At 46.3% G+C, this 23,987-nt stretch overlaps 1 protein-coding gene and 1 long non-coding RNA gene across 2 annotated transcripts in view; both read right to left on the reverse strand.

Moving 5' to 3' along the window:
- Positions 1–450: 450 nt before the first annotated feature.
- On the reverse strand, positions 451–2,419 carry LOC125516253 (desmethyl-deoxy-podophyllotoxin synthase-like). The gene is made up of 2 exons (XM_048681738.1): positions 1,503–2,419; positions 451–1,200 (listed from the first exon to the last, which is right to left on the reverse strand). The coding sequence occupies exons 1-2, from the start codon at positions 2,382–2,384 to the stop codon at positions 583–585; spliced, it is 1,500 nt and encodes a 499-aa protein (XP_048537695.1). The 5' UTR covers positions 2,385–2,419; the 3' UTR covers positions 451–582.
- A 2,513-nt stretch (positions 2,420–4,932) lies between these two features.
- The window catches only part of LOC125512097, a 30,211-nt gene continuing 11,156 nt past the window's right edge, over positions 4,933–23,987 (reverse strand). Inside the window, exons 2-3 of the long non-coding RNA XR_007285210.1 lie at positions 5,480–5,554; positions 4,933–4,972 (exon numbers count right to left, since the gene is read on the reverse strand). This is a non-coding gene — a long non-coding RNA (uncharacterized LOC125512097). The remainder of the gene's footprint in view (positions 4,973–5,479; positions 5,555–23,987) is intronic.

Below are 23,987 nucleotides of genomic sequence, written 5' to 3' on the forward strand. Positions count from 1 at the left end.
ATAGCCTCCGGCTCCGCGAAGCGGGCAAGCTCACCGGCTGCGAAACTTGGTAAGATGGTGCTGGTGACCTTCTTGGGACCCAAGCGGCGGCGGCCTTCCATGTTCTACTCGTCCTCGCTATCGGCGGCCTCCTCTCATGTTCTTCTATTCCTTGCTATCGGCGGCGGCCATGGACGTGCTGGTCTGGTCATTTATGTCACATCTAAAATGGATCGGAGGTTGCATAATTTATAACTATGTGTGTGTGCGCGCGCGCCCCGCGCGTGTGTGTGGTGTGTGTGTGACATGTATGTCAATTGAAATACAATGGATCAAATGAAAGCTTTCAAGGTGGCTGCAATATAGATAGAACTTTATTTGCAAATAAAGTGATTCGACAAAATTAACACTTTGTTTGGCGTCATGGTGCTGGGGTTTGTGATTTAAATGCAATTGATCAGATATATATAATTTGATAGTAAACTTGCAATGGTGTTTCTGATGATGTAATTAACATTACATCATAAGTATCGACATTCAACAACGTCAGAGACAAAGGACTGGTATATGAGAATTTGTGACCACATACTATTGAAGTGCAAATCAAACTGGCGACACATGGACGATGGAGTGTAGGTACAAGTCGTTCTTCCTCCGGACGGTGATGCCCATATCCTCCACCATGTCGACCTCACCTGGCTTCAGCCCCGACGGGAGCTCCCAGTCGAAGTGGTAGAGAAGTGCGGCGAGAACAATCTCCATGCTGGCCTGTGCAAATGTCATGCCAGGACACATCCTTCTCCCCGCCCCAAACGGTATGTACTCGAAGTCCGTGCCTTTAAAGTCGATGATGCCAGACTCGAACCTCTCTGGCTTAAATTCCTCGGGGTTGTCCCAGTGCTTAGGGTCCCTACCGATCGCCCACGCATTCACAAGCACGGTTGTGCCCTTTTGCACGTCATACCCGAGGATTTTACAGGATTCCATGGCCTCCCGTGGAATAAGCAGCGGAGCTGGTGGATGCAGCCTCAAGGTCTCCTTGATGACAAGTCTGAGGTATTTCAGGTCGGCCAAGTCATCCTCGGTCACCGTGGGCTTTTCTCTGAGGCAACCACGTACTTCGGCTTGCGCTTTCTGCATCACGTTCGGGTACTTCATGAGCTCCGACATGGCCCATTGAAGTGTCGTTGCTGACGTCTCACTCCCGGCACTAAAGAGGTCCTACAATAATAATAATACCAATGTGTGCAATTTATAGAACAGGTAAACATATAAATTACCAATTGGAAACTTGATGATTTTCACCTGATGTCTTATTGACATGTGGTCCCTAGAAGTAGAACCACATGCCAGCAAGAGATCGAGTTGCCATCCTAAGTTTTCAACGAAGGAACCATGGAATGGTAAATCTTGAGTTCAAAGTCACGTGGAAGTGGAAAGGAAAAGATATGCTATGCTTGCTGCTTCTCGCAAGTTAAACCTATAGTAGGAACTGAAAGTAGCCGGGGAGCTGTTGCACTCACCAGTATACTTGCTTTGATGATTCCCATGGTGAGAGGCACCTCGAGGCCACCTTCCTTCTGTATCCTCAAGAGCACGTCCACTAGGTCCTCTCCGTCCCCCGCGGCCCTCTTGTCCTCGTGTTGCTTGATCGCATACTCCATGAGCTCGAAGCTCTTCCGGTGGACCTCCTCGGCCATCCGCGCCGTGCCGCTTATCAAGTTGGCGAGCCACGATGACGGGAACAGGTCGCCGAGGCTGAACCCGGAGACGAGCTTGACGCCCTCCTCAAGGACCTGCAAGAACTCCTCCCTCCTCTGAAACCTGTCCCCGATCATGGTGCGCACGGCGGAGTCGGTGATGAGCACGGCGATCCGCTCGCTGACGTTCACGAGCTGGCCAGGCGGCGTCGCCGCAATGGCGGCCACGAGGCGGCCGACCTCGTCCTCCCGGATCTGGCGGAACGACTGCACGCGGCGCGCGCTGAGCAGCTCCAGGATGCATATCTTCCGGAGCTGCCGCCAGAGGGCGCCGTAGCGGCCGAAGACGAGCCCTTGCCCGTCCGACATCATGATCTTGATGGTCGGGTTCCACGGCCGGCTCGCCAGGGCGACGTCGTGCGTCTTCATGACCTCGCGCGCGGCCTCCGGGGACGAGGCGACGACGACGGAGACCTCGCCGAGCTTGAGGTACATGAGCGGCGCGTCCAGCCGGCGTGCGAGGTCGGCCATGACGCGGTGCGCGAGCGGGCTGCTGGCGAGGTGGTGCAGGCTGCCGATGACCGGCAGCCGCCACGGGCCGGGCGGCAGACGCACGGCGCCGCCACGCTTCCGGCTCAGCTTGAGGAGCAGGAGCGGGAGGAGTAGAGCCAGGAAGAGGCAGAGGTAGTAAGTAGCTTGCTCCATGGTGGGCAATGTGAGTGTGTACGTGTGATCACGGCGCGTCAAGCAGGTCTTGTATTGACAAGAGGCGGGTTACTATCTTGAGCGGTGAGCACGCAGCGACGCGCGTGAACAAACAAATTCGCGTAGCTTTCGGTGTGCGTCACACACGCAGCTTGTCCAAGCGTTTCCCGATGTGAACATGGTGGGCATCAGCGTGGCCGATACACGATGCCTCTTTGGCGTTGCAGGCCCGGCATGTAATTTTGTATGCAGTGACACAGCTTGTCATAAGGAGTAGTAGCATGGTCTGTAAGTACTTGTAACTGACAGTAACACGTGAGAACGATTCTCAAGCTTGATCAGCCTGCCTATTGAGAGCACATTCATGAAAAAACTGCCACGTGACACACCCACGACTGGTGACACGTCATTGCATGCATCCTGTTATTCTTCGACAGTTGTGTTTGCGATTGACACCTCAACAATGGTCAGGGGATTTGGGTGAAGGCCGCAATCTTTCTGGAATGCGCGATAGGATAGGAATGCTGAGGCGCTCGTCCGTCTTCCTTCGCGTCTAGACTCCAGATCAGAATCAGACGACGCACCGAGTGCACAACCGCAGGCCGCCTTTCCATACAAGGGAAGGGGTGGTCCGTTTTGGCTTAGGTCCCGTTTGCATCCACACACATGTAATTTGCGCGGGAAGCTCAATTGGCCGGATGCATGCATGCAGCCAACCGAATGGATCGCGCGACGTCGACCGGTGCCGGCCAGGCCTGCCGCTTTCGGAAGGCCGGCCGGCCGGCCAGCGCGGTGACCCGATCCTCTAGCTAGCCAAAACTCCCGATCGAGCTTGACAACTACGTAGTGATCGATGCCCAAAGAAAAGAAAAGGACAAGTACTCTAGGTAGCAGCGACTCGGTCGGGCAGCAGCCTGATGAGTTCTCTAATCTGTACAGCCACACTCATCGATGCAGGGATCTTGCTAGCGGCTTAGCACTGCACAACAACGTTACGATGGGATCGTGTGAATCTTTTGGTGCTCGATCGACTCGGTTTGATCCGTCCTGAGGCTACTGTTTCCTGAGTGCTTTTTTTAGCTTCCTGATGAATCCTCATTTGTCTACATCGGTACTTGCTCCAAACCAAATTCATTGCAACAATCTTTGATTCCGGCAATGTAGTCAGATATTATGTACTCCCTCCGTCCCTAAATATAAATATAAGTCCTTTTAGATATTCTAATATGGACTATATATAAAGCAAAATAAGTGAATCTATATTTTAAAATATGTCTATATACATCTGTATGTAGTCTACATTAAAATCTCTAAAAAGATTTATATTTAAAAACAGAGGATACTAATATAATGGCTATCACTTGGGTAGTACTTTGACCGAATCCCCTGCAATATACTCCCTTCGGTCCCTTTTACTCTGCATATTAGAATTCTCTGAAGTCAAACTTCACAAAGTTTGACCGTATTTATATGAAAAAATATCAACATCTGCCATGCTAAAGTTATATAATATAAAACTTTAAGTGATGACACATCTAGTGATATTCATTTCAGATTGTGAATGTTGACACTTTTTTCTACAAAGCTGGTCAAACTTTACGAGGTTTGACTTCAGTCAAATCTTATATGCGAACTAAAAAGGACCGGAGGGAGTAATAGCAACAAAAATTCTATATGGCTGACGGATGACAGGGGAGGTGGTCCTGGCGAACGATATGTTCGCACCAGGAGGAGCAATCGAGCGAACTGAATAGTTCGTTGAGAGAAACCCTCCTAGCGACCCCCTCCCCTTCCATGATGAAAAGCAGTCGCTAAGGCGAACCAAAACCTGTGGTTGCATCTATCTATACTACTATTAAAAGACCAAACGTGATTTCCCCTACATCCACACGAGAAAGTGCACACAGGATAACCCCAGACGTCCGATCAGACCCACTTAGTACCATCCAAGTGTCCACGTTTCATCAACCATACATGAACCAGATCGATGGTTCTAAGCAAATGTTCTACCGGCAGACTCCCACCTCCAGGCTCCTACACATCCCAATGATGACACCTCCATCCAGCGAATAAATAGTATCTCCGCGATCAACGCCACCACCACGCCACGAACCTCGCGTCAGCACGCTGCCCCGCCGTCCTCGCTCCGCTCCGCCCCGCCCGGCCGCCCTCGCCCCTGGTCTCCGCGACGTCCTCGACCCGCCTTGCAGCCCTAACTCTCCTCAATACGCCGTCGTCGCCACGCCGCCCTCTCCCCCGGTGTCTGCGACCTCCTCGACCTGCCGCGCTGCCTTACCTCCGGTGTCATCACCCCGCTGGCGATCAACATCTCCAGGACATCTGACTACTTCCGGACCTGCCAGTGCACAGGTTAGATCAACTGAAATTGCACGTCCTTTGGTCAGACATAAGACAAAGGGAATTGCTCTTTTAATCTGACAACCGGAAATTTGATACTTACAGTACATCATGATTTGCATAGCAAACTGGGTTGAGGCACGGTTCAGTAAGTGTTTCACAACGGGAGCCATTGAGAAGACAATATGTTTGGATCTCAGCGTAGTGGGGTACGTACTCCCTTTCAGGACCTGACGAACAACGACAATTCAGGTAAATACAGATATCACCTACTCTTAGCTACTAAGATCACGTAAGTACCGACTATGTCATTGCCTTGCAGGTCAAAAAACAGATCCAAAAGAACTAAACAGACAGAGGGAAAGGGAGAGGTATGCACTAAACAGGGATGCAATATTGAAAAAAAAGAAAGGAGGCAAGGGATAGTAAGAAAGCTATGTCCGCTATTTTAAATGGAACCAACACTCCATCTAAGCCACCCGTGGCCATGTGCCTGGTTACCCAATTTTCTCTGTTCTTTATCATACATTTCATTAATCACAGCTAAATTCATGTTAATTAACTTTCCCTTTGGACAGGTTTTGACACTGTGGAGATGCCTAGTGCGCAGTCTGCTATCACCCAGCAATGACACACACCAGTTGTGGAAGGTCATGTGTTCTCCTACATCCAAACATACTAGCGGCTTTTGTGTGTCAGCAACTGACTTTGGTAATACAATTTGGATGCAGGCATACCTGTTGATGTGGTAATGAGTGATCAGACTCCACTTCATGGTCCATGTTCACTAACAACACCAGATACTGTCGTCTCTAACAATGAAAATGTTAATAATATCAACTCTGCCATTGAGTCCTCCCAACTGACTGTGTTACGACCGCCACTTCAAGCCTACAGATGCAGCAGTTCATATGGTAATCATTTCTGGCTCATATTAACTATCATACATAATTCACACATACATAGTACATGGACCATAAACGTGTGTTGCTCAAGTTGTTTTGAACCTAATTCACACTTACTATACAGAAGCAAAACAAGCACTGAAGAGGCAGAGGGAAAATGCCCGGTATGAGCAACATAAAGAAGAGATATTGCAAAGCCTACGTGACAACCGTCGTGCTGCCAAATCTACAGCAGTGCTTACAACTGGAGAACAAAACCAATTTGATACAGGTGATGCCAGCTACATGAAACACTGTATATCTTATCTTTGATTTCCTAACTGAGATTCACTCAATGTTTCTGTAGCTGATGAAGATTGTGATTGGCTACACACAAATGATACATACCTGATACAAAACATTGGAAGGAGGATGAGGCGAGACAACATACCCACTGCGTCATCACGTCGACACAATCCCGGAGACAATTATAATGGTGCTTTAATTGAGTACATCTTGGTTCATACCTTTCATTCATCGCTGATACTTGCCCATTTTGCAACATATGCTGTCAGGCAACGACCATGACGATGATGCATATGGAATACTGGAGCCCGATGACAACACAACAAATATGGATGGTACACACTAATGCATCTACGGTTCTATGTTTAGTTTAGGAGATCTTATAATTATTACAAAATAATATTTGTCTACTATAGACTGCTTGGGAGGTGAAAACCTTATTGAAACTGAATACGTTGAGCCTGACGAAGAAGCTAGGATGTTCTCCCACCAAGGTACCTTATTGCTATCATGAGTTTCCATATATAATATAATACCGTCTTTTCTGCATAACAAGATATTAATTAATATTCATATTCCGTTACAGATGTTGACTTTGAATCCTACCAAGTTGAACGACGTCACACTGATGGAACACCCACAAATGATCCTCATGATAGGGTTTACACTAACCTTCCCAAAAATCAACACGTCCTTAGAAAAGTTAGGGACTGCCTCCACTGTGGAGCATTGCGGTTTCAATACGAGGGACCTGCATTTTGTTGCAAAAAGGGGAACGTAGGTTTATTTACTCCCGAGGTCTCGGACGAGTTGAAACGGTTGTTCACAAGTCAAGGTGATGACGATGCTAAACATTTTCGAGACAATATACGGTATTTCAACTCTCACTTCTCATTCACAAGTCTTGGAGTCACCCTTGATCGTCGAGTAAGCACTACAGCAGGAACCGGCGTATATACCTTTCGTGCATGTGGGGGGTTGTACCACGCTCTTGGTGAGCTGGTGCCAGCTGATAATGGCCCTAGGCATTTGCAGCTCTATATTTATGATACAGATCATAACTTGGTGCACAGGACTAAGAGGTCCCCAGATCTAGATATAGATCTCATACGGAAAATTCTGGGAATACTAGAGCAGAACCCTTATGCAGAGGCTTTCAAGAGCCTTGGGTTTGTTCCGAATCTAGATGAGTACAAGATCTCACTAAACACAGATATCAAGTTGGATCAACGTAGGTACAATGCCCCAACGACTTCTCAGGTGGCAGCGATATGGGTTGAAGGGAGCGACCCACAAAATTGTTTTGACAGGAGTGTTGTCGTGCATGCCAAAAAAGGAGACCGACCCCTCTATATTAGAGCGTACTATGGGTGCTATGACCCATTGTCATATCCACTGTTTTTCCCACGTGGGGAGACTGGTTGGAATCGTTGGATGCCGTATGTTCAGGCCCCCGATGACACCACCCCATTTCCAACGCATAATTCTGGACCGCAAGAAAACCGGACCTCTGATTTACATACATGTATGATGTTCATTATTACTTTGTTATCTACTTACTATCTTTAAGAATAATAAAAACATTTGACTTCGTTCACCTACCAAACATATGAAAACTTGATTAATGGAAGGGAACGAATTGGCAGCGTTGTGCCAGATGAAGACCAGGTCACTAGTTTACATACAGGTATGGTGTTCATTATTAAATTGTTATTATATACTTGCTATCTTTGTGAATAAAAAATGAATATGAAACTTATGAATTGGTTCACCTATCAAACAGATGATAATTTGATTAATGAAAGGGAACAAGTTGGCAATTTTATGCCAGATGAAGACCATGCGACTGATCTACATGCAGGTACCAGTCATCACTGCTTATATTCTTAAGAAAATCTTATGTTGTCAATCATTATGAGTCCAGCCAGTATACTGGTACTTATGTTAAATATTTTAGATGATAATGAGGATAACCAAGATGAGGATTTTGGTGACAATGAGGTCAATCCAACACAATCCAGGAAATTTGTTAGTGCAAGGGAGTACTACTGCTTCAAGCTACAGGTCAGGAAGAAGTTTTTTAACATCATCTTGTTCGGTGGGTGCCTTTTCCAACAGTGGGCGGTTGGCATGTATATCAAGATTGAGACTAGCTGGACTGGTACTCAAAGCCAGAAAATCAAAAAGTTATACGAGCTGATCTCTACCAGGTATGGTGCTTTTGTTTATTCCAATACATCGTAATACAAGAACATTTTGAAAATCATGCCTTTTCCATAACCTTATATACTATTACAGGGTCTTGTTGACACCATCGTTGCCGGCGAGTCACGCGGTGATCAAATTGGCAAGAGAATCGTGCCTCCACGTACGTTTCCTGGTGGTGATCGCGAGATGCAGCGGAGGTTGCTGGATGCGATGGCAATAGTCCAACGATGGGGAAAACCGGATTATTTTATCACGATGACTTGCAATCCCTATTGGGAGGAGATAACCCATAATCTGATGCCTGGACAACTGCCACAAGACCGTCCAGACCTTGTGGCAAGAGTATACAAGGCTAAACAGCGGGATATGATGGACTTGCTAACTAAGGGTAAGCATTTCGGAGAAGTCGCAGCTTATGTACATGTCACGGAGTTTCAGAAACGAGGCCTCCCTCATGAGCATATAAGGTGATATCCGCAGAGATACCTGACAAAGAGAAACACCCTGTTCTGCATGACCTGGTCGTCAAACACATGTTGCACGGACCCTGTGGTGAGTTGAAAAAAAGTTGTCCTTTCATGATTGAGGGACAGTGTAGGTTTCATTATCCGCGAGATTTTTGTGATGCCACACAACAAGGGAAAGACTCTTATCCCATCTATCAGAGGAGGGACGATGGGCGTGGAGTTAGGATCAGAGGAGCGAATTTGGATAATAGATGGGTGGTACCTTACAACCCTTCTTTGCTTATGCGATACAACTGCCACATTAATGTGGAAGCATGCTCGAGCATCAAGGCAGTCAAGTATTTGTTCAAGTACATCTATAAAGGCCATGATCGGACGTCCTTTGCATTCGAGTAGGACATAATCAATGATGGTGGAATCATCAATGAAATCCAACAATATAGGGATGCATGCTACGTATCTCCTCCAAAGGCTATTTACAGGATTTTTGGTTTCAAAATGTTTGGTGTGAGTCCATCAGTGCTGCAGCTCCAGCTTCATTTACCGAACATGCATACAATTGCATTTAAAGCTGGTGAAAATCTAGAAGATGTTATCGCTCGGCCATCTTCATCCAGGTCCATGCTTATTGAGTACTTTGAGATGAACCGGAGGAATCCGCAAGCACAGAAATTGTTGTACAGAGAGTTTCCAGAGCATTATAGATGGATAGCTGGAAAAAAGAAGTGGCAGAAGAGAAGAACTAACAGATCACAGATTGGAAGACTTTTGTATGCACACCCTGCTGAAGGAGAGAGGTACTACTTGCGTGTGCTGCTAAGTCATGTTCGAGGTGCCACTTCTTTTATGATTTAAAAATAGTAAATGGCAACCTATGCACTTCCTTCAGAGATGCATGTGAGCACTTAGGCCTCATTGAGCACGACAAGACTCTTGATGATTGCATGACAGAGGCAACCACATTTCAGATGCCTTCTGCCCTAAGACGGTTGTTTGCAACTATATTGGTATTTTGCGAGGCAACAGAAATCCGACAATTGTGGGATAAACATCTACCATCAATGTGTGAGGACTACCGTCGTAATGAATCCAATGAGTCAGTACTTGAGCAGATGGTCCTTCGAGATATTAGGGATACTAGTAATCATGCACGTGCAACGCACGACCTCCAAAAATACTGACTTTGGTTACTTGATGCATGAATCTATTTTTATTTTTTCGAAGTCAGATATCCAAGAAGCTTAACTTTTCCAATTTGCTCAGCTTTTCTTGTACCAAGATGTTTATTTAAGTCTTGATACTCAATAATCTTCAACATATATGAAGTAATTTTTGTCATGGTAAAGGAGATAGAGTTTAAGTAGTTTTGAGATAGCTCCAGTCTGCTGATACAAGTAGTAAGAAGCAAAGGTTTTCAACCGCAAAGAAAAAAGAGAGCAGGGTTCCACCTGCTGAGGCAAACGAAAAAGACAGAAGCAGGGTTCTCTTTCTAGGCTTTCACTCTACATAGATTTACCAAGTAGCCTATATTAAGTAATCTAGAAGAAAAAAATCGACACACCCACCAGAGACAACATTAGAAATTCAACTTCACTATACATACCCAGCAACCACCATTTACAGGATAGAAATTCATTATACAACCTCACCACACACTGGTCATTTACCACGTACAATGAGTATATAAATCTTGAGATAAATGGGAAGTAATGTGGACAGGTGATGGATAAAACAAAAAAGAGACAATCTGTTTCAGGTAACTTATAAAAATATTTCAATTCTATAAAACTAAAGAGGATCACGTATTGCATCATAATTACATTTATGAAAAGAGCAGATTGGTTGAAATACACTCATGCTATATGAAAATTGTTGCTCCCTGCAAAAAGATAATAATATGAAATATGTCCCACACATGGATTCATAGTTAGTGTGTGCAGATAACATCAGCATTTTGAAACTGTAGAGATTGATTTGTTTCACATCCAAGAAATGTACATACATGTACTTATCGAAAAGCAACTCAACCAACCTCATCATTACTTATAACCAGCCACATTAACTTTGAAACAGCTTGAACTACTTACAATAACCACTTCGCTTGATCAATAAGGAGTATTTTCTATTGGACAACATGTGTAAGAGCGTATCACCTTATATAGATCTCTTGTTTGATTTTGTTCAACAGGGTGGTCAGGAGCGATTCCCTTTTCTGATCTCTTGCTTCTTCTCTGATCCATTGATCTACTCCTGCTCCAGAGCGATTCCCTTTTCTGATCTCTTGCTTCTTCTCTGATCCATTGATCTACTCCTGCTCCAGCACTCCTCACAAAAGCATCACTTATAGACTCCTAGTATGGGGTAAATATAATATCATTTGAACTTTGCAGATAATATTATTAAAGTACAATACAATTAAAATTAGAATCCCCTCGTCTGGACAGTCAATCACTAAAATCTTTTGTCACCATTCTCGAAAAAAACACAGATGCAAGTATCATTACACGTAAATGTCACTTAATACAAGTTAATGAACCATTTATGTACAAAAAAATCATTAAGGAACAATTGTGAGAAAATAAGTGTCATTCAAAAAAGGTGAGAAGTGACGGGTACTTACATCATTGTGTTACATCAACAATTAACTAAAGAAGATATTTCAAATGAGAAGAACTTTTAAAGTGCAAGAGAATGTAGCATGTCTGATTTTTCATGGCATTATAAACAAGCAAGCATGCAGGACTTGGCTCTTATCAGTTAGTGTTTTGTGTTTCTACTATGCACACTTCTTTCGCCTCATTGCCAAACGATATTTTTATCTTTTTCACTTTCACGTGTATCTGAGGAGGCTATTGAGTAAAAAAAGTTAATTGAGGAACACAGGCATGTATCCCGGGGGATGCCTGTGCAAGATCTGAACTTTGGATGCTGAAGAGGAGATGTTGTATTTTTTGTGATTATACATGCAACAGAGAATTATAAGAAAAATAACAATAGTAAAAGAAATCATCATGTGCTGAACCGGCTTCTTCTCCACTGCATTTGCTGAGGACATAGGAAGCCACTGAAATATGCTATTATGAAATTATGTTTCATGAAAAATGATGATACACTTTCACCTAACCTACTTGAATACTATCTTTTCTCAAGAAAACAATCTGAATGGTCTTTTCTCATGGCATGAGCCAAATCTAGATTGCACACTTTCTAACATGCTATCTGTTTATGAACGGACAGGTACTTACACGCCAATGAGGCCAGAAACGAGCGTCACAGGTAGGGCATCTGTCTTCCACATCATTAGCATGGAGGAGCTCCTCCTCAGCTGCTCAGTGAAGGATGACATCGATGTATCCATTTCCCATGTCTATTGTGGAGATGCGTTCTGGAAAAGATTGATGAAGATATATAGATGTTTTATCAACACACTAAAATAAATAGTAATACAAAGAGTTATAGTAAAGAAGAAAAATCCTTGCATGGCAATCGTATGAAATAGCTATGCAATTATCCCATATAAATGCCTCCCTAACACCAGCAACTGTTCCAGCTTTTATATGAGATAAAAAAATCGCCGATGATACATTTTTATGAGATAAAAGCAACAAAGTCAAGTTATACTACCTTAAATGGTTTCAGTAGACATATAGAAGGATATAAATTCTACAGGTACGTGCCACTGCCACCAAAGTCAGGTTCTGTTGGCATCCAGCTTGAACAAAAAAGTGCAAGTGCAGGCTAGTGCAAAGTAGTGCTACATCACAAAGTTTTTGTAAGGTATAGTGGGAAAATAATAAAAATTCAGTGCAAGCATGGTTGCAAAAGAGCGTAGCATGTGCAGGCCACTTACCAGGTCCGGCACCCGTACTGCTCTAGACTACAGCCAAAATTTGCAACCACATCCTAGAAACCGTTTGCAAGGTTCAGGCTACAAAAAAAGAACAGAAAAGTCTGATGATTCAGAAAACCATAGACCATAGGAAGTCAGAAAGCACTCAAACAACTTTGGATCTGCGTCTGTGGCGGGGGATCGAGCACTACAGCTCCTCACCACATGCCCCCTCAAATCTAGGTCAAACACTACATCAGATTATGGTACACCAAGCCAGATTTATGTCATTGAACACCACATATCCCAAAGTAGCACGCATATCCTAGATTAGTTGAGTAGGAAGCTCTTGGTCCTGGAACTCTGGCAGCTCCAGTTCCTATCATTTAAAAGAAGGGCCTTCATTTTTAGCAGAGTTTATAACTTTCTGGAGCCATTCATGCTCATGCCAAAAAGAGTAGCCTTCTGGTTTGGGTTGAATATTGAACAATTAAGCATGGCATCTCCATGAATGGACTTGCATATTACACAAGAAATTGGTCAGGGATGAATTGTAGATTTGTGCACTGAAATTTTTTGGACCCAAATAACCTTGCAAAGTGGATTACCTGTACGCATGGTGCTAGCACTACAAAAAAAGACACATCCGTGACATTTTGGGCCGAACGAATTTTTTTTCTGTCATACATATGCCACTTCTATGACGATAATTGTGACAAAACCTGGTATCATCATAGATGTGGTGGGCTCCTACTTCTATGACAAAAAATCATGACAGAAAATGGGCTTTTCGTCCTGGGCGGGCCGGAGACGCAGCTGCATGACATTCTTTGGGCCGTCCATGATGGAAAAAACCGTGGTAGAAGCGAGGGGGAGGAAAATTTCGGGGAGTTCCCGGTTACGGTGGGAGGTCGGGGGCCGAGCGATGCGCGTTTCTCTCATACACGTACGCGCGTGTGTGTGAGGCGTTGGCTCTAACTGAACCCGAGTGAGGCGTTGGGCTCTAACTGAACCCGAGCGAGGCGTTGGGCTCTAACTGAACCCGAGCGATTGCACGGCAGGCTACGCGTTACTGAACCCGAGCAATCGATCGATGGCTGTTAACTGAACTCGATCGAGCGATTCCTTCGCTACTGCTGCTAACTGAAGCCGATCGATGGGATGAACAGTGAGCGTTGCGGGGGGGAGGGGGGTTGGATGAACAAGTGAGCGGTGGCGTTGCCTCTGGATGAACAGGACCCCGTGGTGTGGTGTAGGGCTGGATGAACAGTAGACGGTGGAGGGGTGCCCGTGGAGGGGTGGATTAACATGACCCCGTGGTGTGGAGGGCTGGATGAACAGTAGACGGTGGAGGGGTGGTTGAACAGGACCCCATGGTGTGGAGGGCTGGATGAACAGTAGACGGTGGAGGGGTGGTTGAACAGGACCCCGTGGTGTGGAGGGCTGGATGAATAGTAGACGGTGGAGGGGTGGTTGAACAGTAGCCGGTGGAGTAGCGCACGGTGGAGGCTGGATGAACAGGAGCCCGTGGAGGCTGGAGGAGGTCGACGGTGGAGATGAACAGTATCCCGTGGAGTCCCGTTTTGCGGTACGCCACACCCCTCCCGATGAACAGGACCCCCGTTTCGACCGTAGCGCTCCAACACAAGTCCGTTTCCTCCGTTTTGCGGTACGCCACACCCCTCCCGATCAACAGGACCCCTGTTTCGACCGTAAGAGGTCCGTTTCCTCCGTTTTGCGGTACGCCAGACCCCTCCCGATGAACAGGATCCCGTTTCGAATGTGGCCGGTCGAACACAATGCCGTTTCCTCCGTTCTGCGGTACGCCATGCCTCGTTTCCATCGCCTATTTCGTGCAAGCCCTCCCGATGAACACGACGCATTCCATTGCCTCCCCATGAACACGACGCATTCCGTTGCCTCCCCATGAACACGACGACGACGCTGTTTCTCCATTCCGACCCAGCCATGTACACGAGCCCTGGCCGTACATATGCGCGAGTAGGCGTTCGAGACCCCGCCCGTATGTACACATACGTGGCCGTATTTTATTTCTTGCACCCTGGCCACTGTACTTATGTGTACATGCTACGTGCGCGCCTCTACTACGACACGTGCGCGCCCCTACAACGACACGTGCACGCCTCTACATCGACCAGTATGTACGTACACGTTCGTGACCAGAATGACAACGCTACGTACGCTTCGACCAGGTGGGTCCCGACTGTCAGGCACTTCCTTGCCTGCGAAGATGTAGCTGGTCGGTCCCAGCAGTCAGGGGGCGAATCATTTTTTTGCCCGGACGCACTTCCTTGTGTGCGAAGATGTAGCTGGTGGGTCCCAGCAGTCAGGGGGAAACGTTTTTTTCACGAAATACGGTGGCCCGTCCGATGGGTCCCGCTATCAGGTGGAGGAATAATTATTTTGCACGTAATAAGGAGGCACTTCCTTGCTGCGGCCGTGGACCCAGCTGTCAGCCTCTCCACGTACAGTCCACGTCCGATGGAAGCCGTTCCTTGACCACGTTGACCACGCCGCGCCGAGAGCACCAGGGCGGTGGACGACGGCGAGGCCTAGGAAGGGGATGACGCGGAGCCGGGGAAGACGTGACATTGGATGCCCATGCGTAGAGGAGTACGAGGGTTCACTGGTTCGCTGCGGTGTGAGGCTGTCGTCGCCGCAGAATAACAGGGGGTGTGGGTGAGTAGAGGGATGGCCTGGCCAGCGGTGGGAGTAGTAGGGGCGGTGAGGCCTCCGCCGCATCGCAGCCGGCCATGGGAGGCAGGAGCACGAGGCACGACCGGCGCTGGTTTGGCGGCTGGAGCAAGAAGACCAGAGGTTGAAGAAGCACTACGGCCGTTGGATGGACATCGTACGGTCACTGGAGCTAGAATCGTGCATATTGACTAAGTTGACAAAGCCCTCCGACCCGTCAACTTAGTAGGCCCACAAGTCAGCCTGCCACTATACTGGGTCCCAGCTAACAGGGGGAGTATTCATTTTTGTGTGCGTAATAAGGAGGCACTTCCTTGCGTGCGAAGATATAGCTGGTGGGTCCGAGCTGTCAGCGGCGGTAACGTTTTTTTCGCGAAATACAGAGGCCCTTTCGGTGGGTCCCTGATGTCAGGTGGAGGAATCATTATCTTGCGCGTAATAAGGAGGCATTTCCTTGCGTGCGGCCGTGGACCCAGCTGTCGGCCTCTCCACGTAAAGTCCACTTCAGATGCATGTCGGTCCTTGACCACGTTGACCAGGCCGCGCCGAGAGCACCAGGGCGGTGGACGACGGCGAGGCCTAGGAAGGGAACGACACAGAGACATGGAAGACTCGGCAGTTGTTTCCCACGCGGAGGGGAGTACGACTGTACGAGGGTTTACTGGTTCGTCTGCCGTCGCCGGAGAATAACAACAGGCGTGGGTGAGTAGAGGGATGGCTAGGCCAGAGATGGGAGTACGGTGGGGCGGTGAGGCCTGCGCGGTAGCAGAGCCGGCCGCGGGGAGGAGGGAGCAGGCAGTCCCGCCGGTGCCTATTTGAGCGGCTGGAGCAGAAAGAGCAGAGATTGAAGAAGCACGACGGCCGTTGGATGGCCATCCAACAGTCACTGCTTATGCGTCAACCTTTTTTTAGGAAAGCCTCAAATCTGTGGAAAACAGCATGCAGCCCATTTGCTAATTCTTAAGGTTTTTTGGAGCCCATATTCTTTTTGTTAGCATTACAGCCCATATTGTGGCCACGGTTAAAAAATTATACGAAATTTGCATATTTCGGTGCGGTCCGAACTATTTTTAATCCTGAAATTTCGACTCGCATTCAAACTGATTTTAAAAATAAATGTATATCAATATAAAATCCAACAAATTCTCCATGCATAAAAATTAATGTAATTTAAAATCTCGAAATGAAAAAAAGATATTTGAAACTAATTGCCGGTTTGATGTGTTTTAAAAATGTACAGCCCATTTCTCCTTACTGATGGGCCATTTTATCGGCCAGCCGAATGAAAGCTCTCCTCGTCTTGAAAGATTTGCAGCCCAAAAGGCCTGATAAAGCGACTTACTTGGAAAATCACAAAAAAACTAGGTTGTGGTTGTGGACCTAGCTGTCAGTCCATTTGTTTTTTAGTCCATTTGGTGGGCTGGGTGAAACAATGATGTAGCATCTATGCAGCCCATTAAATCCCATTTGCATTTTTCTCGAAAGCCGCGGACTTGCTGGGCTGGGTGAAAATATCATGTTGGGCTAGACGGAGAAATGTTATAAAAACATAAACACATGATTGCACGTCAGTAAAATCTTTGTAAGGTTATCTACGCAATCACTAGGAGTTAACTTGCCAAGTTATATATAAACAATTATTATTATTATTATTTTGTAAGAACTTTCAACTTACGAAATAAAATATCATTTTAATTTGATGAGTTAATAGTACGTGGGGTGTTATTATTTTTTAGGCTAGACGTGGGACAGTTGAGTTGGTTCTAGGGGAAAGTACTGGGAGAAAACTCAGTTTACATTGAAAAAGAAAGTGGGAGAAAATTCAGAGACCTGCTGGGTCCACCTGAGGAGGGGAATATGTTGGGAGGAAGGAGATTCAAAGCACGACAGCCGAGTGAACTAGTTTTTTTATGGACAAGTGAACTAGTTTACATACATAAGCAAATTGCCACTAAAAAAAAGCAATCAGGTTAATGGGTTCTTAAAAGAAATATTTCGGACAAAACAGATAATTATGACACATAGGCTAATGCATGAAACACTCACATGATAAAGGTGCTTATAAACAGATAAAGTACAACATCTAGATCTTCCTGGCACGCTTGATCATGACGCTGCGGCTGTCCGTGTACTCGTTGGTTACGGGAAGCAGACACGCCCTCATGTCCAAGATCTGCATGTACATGTCGTAGCATGGGTATGTGCCCTTGGCCGCGTAGGTTATATAGGCTAGATTCAGAGGTACCTCCCACGTGTTCAGGTCGTCTTCTTTCATGTTGGCGTATCAGGGGTCGATGATGGTCTCAGCGAGGTCAACCACGGAGTCCTTCTCCTGCCCGTTGCTGATAGTCTTGTATTGCTTCTAGATGTCGACAAGCTTGTTGCACCAGATGGACGAATCATCGCATTCTTCCTTCTCTCCACCGTAGCGAAGGTGCAGTCGGCGCTGCCGATGAAATGGGCGAATGCTCCAGAACCTGGTGCAGCCATAGGACTGAGGCGAGGCAGAGCTTCACCGAGTCCGTATCGTTGGTGTACATCACATTCAACTTGGTGCAGCCATAGGACTGAACGGCGAACTCAAAGGGGAACTCCTTGCTGAAGTCCATATCCAGCAGGCTCACCCCTCGGATCGCCATTGGAGTCTCTTCGAGTGAACGAGTGTGTAGGCGGCGGCAGCAGTTCGTTTTTCAGCTCTTGGGGAACTGGATTCAACAGTAAGCTGAGTGTGTACAGGCGACAACAGTTACTACCCCTCCCTCGTCCGCTGCACGCCCGACAGAAGATGCACCCTCGGCCACACGTCGGTTCACGAGCGGGTCTGTATTGGTACTGTAATAACAGGAGTTAGTGGTCACTTTACTTAGATTTAATTAGCTTTAATAGAAATTTGTACTTAAAACAAGCAATGCATTCGCTCATTCTATCAGTGCCAGAGGATCAACATGCACAACAATTAGAATTATTATTCTCAGGACGCACACGATCATCACATTTGTTGCACTTTCACAAAAGATAATACTACCGAGTTTGAACTGTTTGTTATGGTTGTTGTCCTCTGCATCATCATGCCGTGTTTCCCAGCTTGCAAGATTCAGAACCAACAGATAAGATCCAAATAATAAGTACAACAAAGATGCCTACACATCTCATTGATTCCTAGCTTGCAAGATTCAGAACCAACAAATAAGATCCAAATAATAAGTACAACAAAGACGCCTACACATCTCACTGATTCCCAGCTTGCAAGATTCAGAACCAACCCATTTGAGCCTTTTGATAAAGTGAATATCGGGATTAAATCCATCTTGGCTAGCCATGTCATACAATCGAAGAACTTGGCGAATGCTCTTGACCGTCACAACATCTGTAGTTGAGTATTCCTGTTTGCACAGCATGTTTGCACAGCATGTTTGCACAACACAAACAAGGAGACATGAGAGCATGATTTCGCTTTAATAGCGGCCTCCTTGAACTCAACCTCCATCTCTACTTGGATGAGGTCTGCCTGGAGTTCCATGATTCAATTCATGCGCCTTTTTCTGCAGTTCACCTGAAATGAAGCCAAGATTACATCATTCAGCTAGCAAGATGTACTTCCTCTTGTGAGCTGGCAGGTTCTTCTTTAGTAGTTGCACTAAAATTGAGGAACATTAAGGTTGGCTGTCCGGTTCATGTAAGGTGCAACTATAATTTTCTTATCCTTTTGTGCAGTTCCACTAAAATAAAGTGCCATTGTGGTGACAGTGACGGCTCCATCTTGCAAAGGCTAATAAAATGTTGCACGAGATTACCAGCAAAACTTGACGGAGATTTTGGAAACTCTAATCACCATTTTGTGCAGTTCCACCAAAATTGAGAGATGTTGCCCACATGACATTTTAGTTGAACTGCACAAGACACTCATTCCAAAAAAGTGTTTTCTGTAGTTCACCAAAAGGTCACAATAGCAACAAGGTGAAATGGATATCACTATCTGCACAAAAAGATAGAAAGTAAACAGCTGCTGGTCAATAAGAATATACGAAACATATACAAAATGAAAAGAAGCATCTTAATTATGTTCATGGCAATCACACAAGGACAATAGAAATTTTAAAATGTCAGTGATGCTTCATGTTACCAGAAGCATTACGATCAACAATGAGATTACTCAAATATGGGATTACTTTAATGGTGGCATTGCTTGTTTACCAGACACAGTAAATCAACATCAGCTAAAGAGTTGGTTTAAGGGCATGGGACCGTGGGGACACTAGGACACTCAGCAGCGTAAAGGAGCAACTTACTTATCATACTGGGGAACACAACAGGAGTGCCATTGTACTATGTGAGGGCAGCAAATCTAGTCCTGGAGACCTTTTACTATGTGAGGGCAGCAGATCTAATCCTGGAGACCTTTTACTATGTGAGGGCAGCAAATCTAATTCTGAGACCTTTTACTATGTGAGGGCAGCAAATCTAATCCTGAGACCTTTTACTATGTGAGGGCAGCAAATCTAATCCTGGAGACCTTTTACTATGTGATGGCAGCAAATCTAATCCTGGACATACTCTGTTGACTTGTCCACCAGCCGCCACTTTCTATCCTTTTTCAACCAATAATAGATCTGTTCCTTATCCAGTTTGTATTGCGTTTTCCCATTATTTCCCTTTTCAACCAAGAGACCGGTTGGGTATCCGGTCTCTACTACTTTCACCATATTATTTCCTCTTTGAATCAAGTCCTAGATTCATGCTACAACTTTCCCCCCTTTCTTTGTTGTTTGAACAAAGCCCTAGATTCGAATGCATGAAGTAGCTTTACCTCTAATAATACTAAAAATTTAGGTGGCTTTGGAAGAGCTGATGGGAGTAGAAAAAGATGCACATGCAGACACGTGGGGAGCTGGGGCAGTAGAGCAAGGCCGCTTTTGAAGAACTTATACCTAAGGGTCACCGGGATGTCGGCGGCGGCAGGTCGGATCTGCGGACAGTATGACAGGGAGGAAGAAGGGTCGGAGGACCTCCCGAGCCGGGCATGTGTCGGGGAGAACGACACGGGCAGAGGATCGGGCCCCTCCGGCAGCTGTGGGTTTCCTCCCTCGGCGGCGATGACCGTGTGAACGATGCACCTTTTAGTCCTCTACACACACCAGCCGAAGGGATCCGACCGGATCTGTGACCAGCGGTGAGCAGAGAGAAAACGTCGCTACCACTGTCTTGTTTATATCTGGAGAGGATGAGCGAATGAAGAGAGCAACCCTAGTAAAGCAAGCGCTCAGGCCCCTGCGTCCATATATAGTGGAGTGATTATCTTTTTTCTCTCCACAACAAGCGTTTCAATTTGTGTACGTGGCATTAAAGAAAATAAAATCTCTATTTAAGGTGACTACTGTACGACTCCTACTTACTACTAGTAGTACTACAGTATTGTTCACTTGTGCTCCCCGCCCCTCCATTCATTGAACAACCCCACGGGTGAATAAACATACAGTAAGTACTGTATTTATATAGAACGAACAAGCTCGAACTGTTTTCGCGTAGTTAAAAGTTGAGGGCGGGGCTTTTCCTGGGCAGTACACGCGGCAGTTTTCGGGTAGGGCCAGAAGACTATTTTAATTTTTTTTAAAAACTTCGAGACGGCCACATAGCATGGAGCCGACCCCAACAATTTTAAGCTTACGGGCATGGTACACGCTATCCTAGACTACTATACACATGCAACTGCCACACAAGCGTCCGGGCCGCGCTTGGCTCTTCGCCTCTTCGGGAAGTCGAACAATGATGGAATACTACTGCACTGGAGGAGTACTACAGTATGCTTCTGGCCATCTGACACCGATTGAACTGCTGCATGTCCACCGCGTGCGGGAGGGAGAGCGTGTAGCGAAAGCTTCTCCTAGTCTTGCCAGCCACCACGCTCATGGGCGAGGGAGGGACGCTCCTGCCTTTGCGTGTATGACAGGTGGGCCCTACAGGTGTGTGGCCAACCTGTCATACAGCCAAAGGCATGTGCAGTTAAGTCCACGAGGGAGAGGATAATCAAACTTCTCATTGATGTACGAGTTGACGCGACACATCAAAGCACTGCACTCGATATATTTCAATAATTTGCGTGTGTGACTCCCAGATGCAGAGGCCGGGGGTCATCATCCTCCTTTTCAAGAAAAAATAGACGCATGTGTGAGAGGACGAGTGCGTGCGTGCACCTCTTCTCTTCCTGTATAACGTACTACTAAACTCAGAGTACAAGCTTTTGTGGGTGGCACGATGGTGCGTGTGAGAAGTCCCGAGAGATAGGTTTAATGCATTAATTGCAATGCATGCATGCATAAAGTACATGCATTGGTCAATTTTCTCTTAATACTTGCATGCAATGATTTAATGCACCTTGGAATCTGAACATGTGTTGGGGACAACCAAATTGAGCCTTATAAAATGGAAAAACTAAAATTTTGAGATAAGCCCTATAAAACCGGAAAGGAGGGAGTAGAAAAAGAAGTACTCCATCGAGAATAGTGCCGCACTTCGAAACTAGAACCGTCAATAAATTTTGAGCTTGCGTCTCGTCACATTCCAAATTACTCCACGCTATATTGAATTGCAAACCTGTTCACACGGATCACAACCTAAACGGTTTCCCACTTAGGAGCGTATTAGTACTCGGTTATAAATACTAGTATGCCAAGATGACTGCACATTCCTCCTCAACTCCTCATCCACAAAAACAAACAAGTCATTCAGCATCCTTCCCTTGCGTCTTCCATGGCCAGCGTGAGTCCTGGGTCGAGAAATTGCCACCAGGGAGAGGCGAGCATGGAAGCGGAAGCACGAGAGATGTCCCGCCTCGCTGCGAGAGCAACCGACATGTCCCGCCATGCGGAAGTAGCAGCACAGAGGTCCCGCCGTGCCGCTGAAGCAGCACGGAGGTCCCGCCGCACCGTCGATGCAGCAGACTGGTCCGGCTGCGCCACGGAAGCAGCAGAGATGTCCCGCCGCGCCACGAATGCAGGTGAGATGCCCGCCGCACCGCGGTGGCCTGGGAAAATTTCTCGCGGGCACGCGACGACTGTTACAGGCGCATGCATGCGATCATCCATAGCCAGACGAATCAGATCTCCCGCTCGGCGAGGTTGCAGGACGACATGATAGCCTCGTTCGAACAGGCTACCGGCGTCATCCGACAACTAAGGGAGGGCAATGAGAGGCTCCGGGCCAAGCGCGACCTGCTGAGGGAGAAGATCATCCGAAGTGCAGGCCTGCAGGAGGAGACTAGTGCATTGTTGAAGAAACTTATGGACGAGAATGACATGCTCCGCAACGAGCGCCAAAGGCTGGTGGAGGAATCCATGGATGTTCTCAAGCAGCGTCTTGAGGACATGAAAGAGCTCATTGCCGTTCGCCGCGGAGACTACTTTCCTGGTTTCTTTTGATGTAATAGTCGGTTTAGGATGTGGATTGTGTCGTCGGTTGTGAAATGTTGGGTTCTAGCGTAGATGTTTGGCCTTTGTTGGCCTCTTGGGATGTTGCGATTTCAATCTGGTAGCTTTTAGTCCTTCGTGTTAGGCTGGAGTTGTGCTGAACTTCTTGTGAATTGTGGTGGTTTTCAATAATGAAAATCGGAAGGGGCAAGCCCTTCTTGTGAATCTCAGTCGAGTGAGACATAGCCACGCCATTAAACAGAGGCTCGGGCGCCATTAATGGAGACCTTGGAGAGAGGTGGACGACAGATGGAGGTCAAAGGGCTCTCCTCCTGATAAGCACGCGCAGGGGTCTGATCGCACGCCTCTCATACTCAAATAGCTACCCTGCACGTTGCCTCCTAGCTAATAAAAAAGGGGACGCATGGCGGCACGTAAATTACTAGTAAGTAGAACACCCACGGTTTCAACAATACTTGTGTTTCCGATTGTAACGTGACAACACTTCTTCCAAAATGACTTTGTTGATTGTTAATGTGTGCGCCTTCGCAAATCGGACTGCAAATTTACCACAGCTTGTTGGTGCCATGTCATGGCACCAAGCCAAGTTTCATTATTTTCATGCGTGTTTTGGATTTACAGGAATTAAAAAACTAAGTTTCTTAATATTTCCAACCCAGCCACGACGCCCAAAATTTTGAATTTCATTCCCATTTCTTGCATGGAACCTAGAAATTTACCCGAGGACACACATGTTATTTTTCAACCAACTTTGGTGCACTGGAACATGTGCTTGTATTTCAAATTTGAATTATGCACACAAAGGTGACACGTTCCCTCCCAGAACCACGAGCCTTCTTGAGAGAAGCTCCGATTTGCAAGAAGCTTATTCCAAAATTTGTTCCTATTCAGCCAATTTTTTACCACGGCATGGTACTACCATGACATGACACCATGCCAAGTTTCATGATTTTAAAACCAAGTTTCTCAATGTTATCGACCGAGCCACGATGCCCAGATGTTTGAGTTTTATTCTCATTTTTTGCATGGGACCTACTCCCTCCTTCCATCTATATAGGGCCTAATGTGTTTTTCAAGACAACCTTTGACTATTGACACGATTAATAGCACATGAGATGTATACTATGCAAATTATATTATTGGAAGCTCCTTTGACATACAAAATTGAAGGTATGTTTTGTGTAAGTTGCATGTCATATATTATTGCTCTAACGTTTGGTCAAAGTTAGCCTCGAAAAACGCATTAGGACCTATATGCATGAGAGGAGTCGACTTCGAGAGAACGTGTTTGTTCGAGAGACACCGAGGAAGACTACTATATATCGATGGTGCATGTAGGCGGGAATTAAACTAAGGGATGGTCTTATTGGTTTCGGGGATATAGGGGAAGAGTGAGAGGCGGGGGGGGGGGG

This window comes from Triticum urartu, chromosome 6 (assembly GCF_003073215.2).
Source record: "Triticum urartu cultivar G1812 chromosome 6, Tu2.1, whole genome shotgun sequence".
NCBI lineage: Eukaryota > Viridiplantae > Streptophyta > Magnoliopsida > Poales > Poaceae > Triticum > Triticum urartu.